General features: G+C 34.0%; 2 protein-coding genes across 2 annotated transcripts in view; both read left to right on the top strand.

The window, feature by feature from the left end:
• LOC111402350 overlaps positions 1 to 1,419 on the top strand; it is a 4,264-nt gene extending 2,845 nt beyond the window's left edge. The window contains exon 2 of the mRNA XM_023030579.1: positions 615 to 1,419. Within this exon, the coding sequence (XP_022886347.1) occupies positions 615 to 1,256 (642 nt within the window). The 3' untranslated portion in view covers positions 1,257 to 1,419. The remainder of the gene's footprint in view (positions 1 to 614) is intronic.
• Positions 1,420 to 4,087: 2,668 nt separating this feature from the next.
• LOC111402349 (protein SAR DEFICIENT 1-like) lies at positions 4,088 to 7,476 on the top strand. The gene is made up of 7 exons (XM_023030577.1): positions 4,088 to 4,201; positions 4,364 to 4,439; positions 4,707 to 5,271; positions 5,525 to 5,685; positions 5,774 to 5,962; positions 6,062 to 6,146; positions 7,118 to 7,476. The coding sequence occupies exons 1-7, from the start codon at positions 4,122 to 4,124 to the stop codon at positions 7,273 to 7,275; spliced, it is 1,314 nt and encodes a 437-aa protein (XP_022886345.1). The 5' UTR covers positions 4,088 to 4,121; the 3' UTR covers positions 7,276 to 7,476.
• Positions 7,477 to 8,226: the final 750 nt, after the last annotated feature.

The following is an 8,226-nucleotide window of genomic DNA, read 5'->3' as shown; positions in this document are numbered from 1 at the left end:
TATCAGTCTTATTCTTATTCTTAGTTATGGCGTGGATTAACTTATAATTCAATTTTGATATAGGGTTGCATAATATCATTAAATTTTTTTATTTTTTTTATTTATTTGGCTTCTTTTACAACCTAAGGTCTGCCCTTTCCATGAAGTGCACATCAACCTTTTGCTATACCATTCTTTGATTGTACTCCTTTTGCATTTGCTTCCCTACTTTCCCAAATTCCTTTTTTTTTCTTCTTCTTCTTCTTCTTCCTCTTCTCTCTCCACATGGAGAAACACAAAATGGGAAATGCAACCCTTTCCATTTTTTTTTTTTACAAATTCAACTAGCAAACTTGCGACTCATGGAGGTCAGCCTAATATCGATCAAACTAGCTAGACCTCATTTATTTTGACAAATAGGTTCGTGTTAGGCTTGTGATCAAGTCGACATGTAAAAACTTACACCTATGTTATTGCTGCAAATTTATGACGTACAAAATATAGTACATTCAGACTGACAACATCGTCCTATACATCAATAAAATAATGTACATAGATTACAAATCAGGAGGTCAACAATTCATTAATTTTACATAAAGCATCTAAAATTTAACTTATTTAACCGACATTTGCAGGAAGTACAATGGGGAGAATTCAGCATGGTAGAAGCAGAACGTCGCCTACTCGCCAATGCTTTACTTGATATCTCAAACCAAAGATTTGTTCTTCTGTCAGAGGCATGCATACCTTTGTTCAACTTCAAAACCATCTACACTTACCTCATCGACTCGAAAGACTCATTCGTCGAATCATACGACCAGTGGGGCGCTGTTGGCCGTGGCCGATACAACAAGCGGATGAAGCCACTAGTCACAATCGAGCAATGGCGGAAGGGCGCCCAATGGTTCGAGGTGGATCGAGATTTGGCCATTGAATTTGTCTCGGACCGAAAATTCTTCCCATTGTTCAAAAAATACTGCAAGCCTGCATGTTACTCAGATGAGCATTACTTGCCCACATATGTTGCCATGAAATTTCCATGGAAAAATTCCAACAGGACTTTGACTTGGGTTGACTGGTCAAAGGGTGGTCCCCATCCAACTAAATTTTTTAGAACATCGGTTACAGTGGATTTGTTAAACCAGATGAGGGGTGAAAAGCAATGCATATACAATGGGAAGCCCACGAACATTTGCTATTTGTTTGCCAGGAAATTTACCCGAAGTTCTTTAGATAGGTTACTGAGGTTTGCTCCAACTGTCATGAATTTTGGTTGATATTTAAGAGTTATAATTAAATAAATTTACCATTGATTGATGTAATTTTTGGGGGGAGAATTTGTGCAGAAAAGTCTTTTTCTTTATTGATTCACAATATATTATTGAAGAATGTTTTTGGCCACTCTTGAAATTTTTTTACTTTCTTCGTCTAGTCTTCGACACTTAATTTGATGTTAGTATCATGTTTTCGCATGTTGGTCGAATAGCTGATATGATCGTCTATGGCTCGAATAGTTAGTGATGGCAATGGGCCTGCCCTGTTTCCCCCAAACCCCATCCCGTCTCGTCTTAGGCGGGGAGGGGAGTTGCCCCGTTTAATTTTTTTTTACATTTTCAAAGTTTCGAGTTCAGGGGCGGACCTAGCCGTTTTGGATTGTGGGGTCAAAAGTTTAATACATCTTATCTTTTGCTATGGTTGATCATTTCGTACACTATTAAGAAGCGAAAAACTAGGCCATGAATGCTTAGAAATGATATTAAGAATGCAATATTTCGTTTTTCATTTGGTATGTATTAAAGTGGGTTGAAAACGAGTTAAAACAACCATTTTTTGAAGAAGAAAAAAAAAAAAAAAAAAAAAAAAAAAAAACCAAAAAAAAAAAAAAAAAAAAACCCAAAATTTTGTGGGGTCATTTGACCCCACATGACCCCATGTGGGTCCGCCCCTGTTCGAGTTATGTTATTATTAAAGAATAAAATATAAATTCAAAATGGATTTTTCACTAGTGAATTGTTTAGAAGTAAAATTATTTTTAATTTTTTTTTCCTTCACGGGGCGGGGATGCCAGCCCCAAGCCCCGTCCCACCAACCCGTTCGGGCATGGGCGGAGCCATGTTGAGACGAGTGCGGGCAAATTTTTAGGCCTAAACCATTTTCATTTTTTTCCCCTTTAGTAGTAGGGAAGGTGGAATAAAAACATATTTTAGTTTACATGAGTTTTATTTTTAGGTTCAAACTCATTATTTTGTTTTGTAGTTTTATTATCATTAAATTCATGATCAAAACTCAATATTCAACGTGGGTTAAATTATGCCGCACTAAACAAATTTTCTGGCTCCGCCCCTGCGTTCGGGGAGGGTTTTCCATTAGGGGGTGGGGCGAGTTTTATTGCCATCCTTATGTATACTTGAGATAGCATACATGTTGGATGAAAAGTACCTTAATGTGCAAGAAAAATAGAGAACTCAAGATACATAAGGTCACATGACAAGTCCTTCGACAACTATCTAGATGCGGTACTACAAGTGTAGGGATCCTATGTTCTTATGGCGTCGAGTTAGTCGCTGGACTGAGATTGACACGACGAGTTACATATGCTTATTGGTCGGATATGATCACGACAACCTTTTTGTGGGTTTGGGCCTGGTTAGGAATTTGTGATGGGCCAGGGAGCACATTTATTAATAGCCCATATCGGTAAAATAACCTAATCGTAACGACGTCGTGCAAGGGATCTGCTGACAGCAATAACATTCTTGGGCTTTCAAGGAGACTCAAACGAAGGACCAAAAAGAAGCTCGCAAATCTAAAGTATATATCAAACCCTAAAATGCAAGAAAGGTAAAAATAAGGATCGAGCACAATATTTTACTAAGGTTCAATTAGAAATGACCTACGTCCCAGTCTCCTACGCTAAATCTATGCTCTATCTAAAGTTAAGAGTACAAAATCTCACAAATACAATTTTATAAGAGGACTAGCTCAAAGGCATATTTTGGTATTTACATGTGTTTATATATTCGTTAAGAGCTTAGGATGCATACTAAGCTTTGGGAAAAAAAAAATGGATGAGATTGGGTCCCATCAGATCTACCGAATCCAAACTTGGATTCCTAACCCAATCAATCCTGATCCCAATATGTATGATAGAATCAAAGTTATTCCGTGTTGTCAAAGATTATGTAGGAACAAAATTCAAGTCTACCGGTCTGTTGGGATGTAGCTGGAGGACTAGGGAAATCCTCTTAATTGCAGCTTTCTCCAGACCTCCAGATAAAGCATGAAAAAAAAAAAAAAAAACTCGAATGGTATGATCATGATCCCTCCGTCACCCCAGAATGAAATAACATCCGAAGTTTAAAAGAAAAAAAAGTTTGTTTACGTCGAATCGAATATTTGGGCTCATTAGAAAATTGGATCGAAATAAACCCAACTCAATTTGGGCTAGTTCACCGGTTGGTCCGCTATAATCTATTGATTGTGTCGAGCTTGATTGTCCATCACAGCACCACCATGAAGATTGACTCAATTTGCCAATCTATCGAAAAAAACGAAAAGTAAAAGTAAAATTGAAAGAGTCACTACAATAATAAAATATAGTTAGAATATACTTAAACTACTGTTAAGTATTAACATTAAATTCTACTTGTAAATTACTTTTAATATTTATATTCGTTTTATCAGAGTAACTTCACAAACATATCAACTAGAATATTAAATTTCATTTCCAATTATGTCCTAATTTTAACAAAAAGTAGAAAAGAAAAAATTAAAATGGTAGGCTATATTGGTGGATTCATGGGCTAGTTTGATGACGGTCGGACTCGGACTATATTTTTGCATGAGCCAATTCAAACTCGAAACAAGCCGAGTTTGGTTTGAGGAGGGTTCGTGTGTGAATTGTAAGGTTGTTGACTAGGGAAGGGTTGACGTCAAAGTCTTTACATCTGAGAGAGTACCTTAAAATCATCTCTGGACCTCCGTTGCCTACCTCTTTCTTACGTTATTCCACGAAACTTCCTAATACATTATTATATTGTTTCTACTCCTACTTTAAATACTACTCATTGCCCTTCTCTTATCTTCTATCTTCCTAAATCTGCAGCAATCAGTTAGTTACTTAGTTTGTTAATCTTAATAAAATGGCAGCCAAACGGTTCTTTGATGAAGATGAAGATCAGCCAAACCAGAAACGGATGAAAAATAAACCTTCTTTAGCTTCGTACGCACAAAGCCTTATCGATTACTCTTTATCATTTCGTTTTATGGATAGTGTAATAACGAATAAGATTTAAGCTTATTTTTCTTCGTTCGTTTAAGTACTACTGGATTTTGAAATTTGCTAAAATATATGGAACTGAATATGCTTATTTTTTGTCGACAGTGTAGTTAGAGAGGCGGGTATGGTGAACTTCTTGGAGAAATTCGCTTCAACCTTGGAACCAGTGCTTCGAAGAGTGGTAAAGATTCCAAAATATTTTCTTATTATGTATGTATATATGTATGTATGTACTTGAATAGGCATATGAAACAAATATTTCTTGAGCCATGCCCATTATCTCGGGATAAAAATACTGTGTTAATTTTTCGACATTCCCGAGCGTCTTACAAATGTTTAAATTGAACAAAACATGACATTTTGCTGAAAGTTCACCATGTTTTTATGGAATCAAAATGATATTTTGATGAAACTTGATGATGAAATTTGATCTTTTGAACAAATTCAGGTTAGTGAAGAAGTAGAAAATGGGTTGAGATTAATCAGCTGCATGAGATCAATATCGACGTCTCCGTCATTAAAAATCCAAGCAGCAGATCATGAACAAACACCAAGCCTTCAACTCATATTCAACAAAAGACTTTCACTTCCAATATTTACTGGCACAAAAATCGTGGATATTGACAACAACCCTCTTCAAATCCTTCTCGTCGACGCCAAAGAAGGACACCCGAAAATCCCGACGTCTCTTCCGTACTGGATCAAGGTCGAAATAGTCGTTCTTGACGGGGATTTCAACAGGCCTGAATTCACATGGAATAAGGAAGATTTTGACAAGAAAATTGTGAAAGAAAGAACTGGGAAAAGGCCATTGCTTACTGGGGAATTGAATATTACAATGAGGGATGGGATTGCTGTAGTTGGAGACATTGAATTTACTGATAATTCGAGCTGGATTCGGTGTAGGAAATTCAGGCTTGGTGCAAAAGTTGTTGCACAAGGAAACAGTCAAAATATTAGAATATGTGAAGCCATGTCCGAGCCTTTTGTTGTAAAAGACCACCGTGGCGAATGTAAGAACTCTCTCATATGACCCTTTTTACGTGCTTCATTTCTTGACCTAGATTGAGTTTGATAGATCTAATTTAGTGTCAAACGAGGCATACATAAACTCGTAAACTCGGTTTGGGGTAGGTCGAGCCATGAAGTGTTGCGATTTTGTGATCATAACTTTACAAGACACGAAAGAATAATCAAAGTGAATTGATTTTTTTTTTCTTTCCCCTTCCCTTATTTTTCTAATCGAGAAGTATTTATACGTGCCAGTGTACAAGAAACATCACCCCCCGGCCTTGGAAGACGAGGTGTGGCGTCTGGAAAAGATAGGGAAAGACGGAACTTTTCATCGCAAACTATCATTGAAAGGCATAAAAACTGTCCAAGATTTCTTGAAATCGTTCACCATTGAGCCCTCCAAGCTTAGAGAGGTACAATTGGTTTATTATTAAACATTTTTTTTATTATTAATTTTATGCTTAAGTACAATTAATAACTAATTATTTACTTTTCGAACAGATTTTGGGAATGTCAGATAAAATGTGGGATGTCACATTGAGGCATGCCAAGAATTGTACCTTGGGCTCTAAACTCTATAGATATTGTGGACCAAATTACACTCTCATTTTAAATCCTATATGCCAAATTGTGAAAGTTGAAATCGACGGTCGAGTTTACTTCGCTCATGATATAAAACCTATGCACACGGTATGATTTGCAATTAATCTTTGAATATTTTAGTTATGTGTGCATGTATATGTGTATACATGAACAAGTGCATTTTCTAAACTTGGTTGATACGAGCAGGCATATATAGCGAACTTGATTAAAGATGCATGCACGAGATGGAGTTCCTTGGAAGAAGTCGACGAGCCAGCTCTATTAACTCAAGGTACCATCTCGCAATCTTATTCAAGAGCTTGTTTGATACTTATTATTATTATTTTTTAAATAAAGAATACATTTTGGAATAGTGATTTAATGGAGAATGTATGGTTAAAAAATAAAGAAAAAGTTCTGGATTTGATCTAATAATATTTTATTAAAAAATGTGTAATTGAAGAGAAATAAAGAAAAATGTATTTAAAAAAAAAAAAAAAGGAATCAAACAATGCCTAAATTTTAATATTAAGTCTAAACGATCATTACATTTTTTTAAACGAAGCTCTACTTATTTTGACAATAGAATAGGAATTACTATCATTGTTGAAATCCATTATTAGAAAAATTAAAGATTTTTGAATAGTATTTTTAAAAAATATGTGGTTAAAAGGTAAAGAAACTTTATTGTTTGTATGTAGAATATGATACTGTAGCAAACAATTTAAGGGCTTGTTTGATAGGCTTTTTTTTCCATGAAAAATGGAAAAAAAAAATCATTTCCACCCAAAAATGTATGTTTAATGGCCAAAAAATTTCATGGAATTGGTTTTCCAATTACACCCACACGATTATTTTTCTTGGTTTTTGTGAAAAACCAATTCCTTTGGTTTTGGTGAAAAAATGTTTTTCAATTTTTTATTTTTTATTTTTTTGATAATGGTAACAAATTTTATTCACAATTATAACAAATTCTATCACTTTAATTGACAATTTTCTTGAAACAAAAGTTAAACGAATACCAAAAGATTCAAAATTGTAATATTTTTTAGTGAAAAATTATACCAATCAAATATATTTAATTAACAATTTCTAGGAAAATAAGTTCTAGGCAATTCAATTTCTAAGAATTAGTTTTTTTTCCACCCAAATTTCATTTTTGCAATCAAACGGATCCTAACTTTTTAAAGGTGGTCGAATTGGGGCTAATTTTTTTACTTATAAGTTCTCTAAGTATAGCCAAACATCCTTTAATTATTACAGGTGATATGATGTTGGGTCACCATCCAAATGAGCAGCAAACAGCAACAAGGTCTTTTATGGGTCACAACCAATCACTTATAAGCGATGGATCCTCCATCGGCGACGGTTCGTATGATTGGGTTGTAAATTCTGGGTTTTTATCTCTGCACTCCGACTGAAAATGGGTATTTTTCTCCGGAAATGATCTTTGTTGATGTACATCAAACCCAAGAGTTGTAATGGTGGCGCGTTCTCCTCACTTCCTTGTTATCTGCATAGGTTTTGTATTAAGAATTATGAAACGATGTTAGCAATTTTGATGTTTAATAATTGAACTTTTCTGTTAAACTATTTCGTCTAATCATAAAACAATTAGCATATTCTCACAGTGCGTACGATGACTTTTTTAGCCTTTTCTATAAGGGTGTGTTTGATTGTCAATATTTTTTTTTTTATGAAAAATGTGTTTTTTCATCAAAATTTCTACTTTTATGTAATTTGATTGCCATTTTTTTTTTATGAAAAACATTTTCCTACTTTTGGTTACGTGATTATATCTTTCTCAAAATCAAAGAAAACATTTTCTTTAGAAGGAATAGAATTTCATTTTTCAGGAAGTTCACTCTATCTCTCTCTCATCTATCCACACTATCTCATTTATCTATCAATAAAAAATAGACAGGTATAATATTTTTTCAATTGAAAATTAAATAAATCAAATACATTTAATTGATAATTTTCATGCAAATAAGTTCTATGTAATTAAATTACTTAAAATTTATTTTCTTTCCATACAAATTCCATATTTGTAATCAAACACACCCTAAAATCAACTAGTAGGACCAAAAAGAATCTAAAAGGTCTAGTCGCCCATTTAACCTGACAAAAATTGTGCCAAAATTTTAGGGTTTGTGCTCTATTCAACATGTCATGCTAGCTAAATATGATCGTTCATTATTTAATAATTAATTTTTCTCATATTCATTTTTAATCACATATTTTACTAATAAAATAATTTACATGTAAAATCAAAACTTTTTTTTTTTTTTTTACTTTTTAATGACACATTTTTCAAAAATCACTATTAACATAAAATTGGGCTTAAACAAGGACTATAGAGTTATTTGAGC

Source organism: Olea europaea, chromosome 10 (assembly GCF_002742605.1).
Source record: "Olea europaea var. sylvestris chromosome 10, O_europaea_v1, whole genome shotgun sequence".
In the NCBI taxonomy this organism is placed as follows: Eukaryota; Viridiplantae; Streptophyta; class Magnoliopsida; order Lamiales; family Oleaceae; genus Olea; species Olea europaea.
The sequence above is the reverse complement of the archived record's forward strand: the minus strand, read 5'-3'. Positions and strand labels throughout refer to the sequence as shown.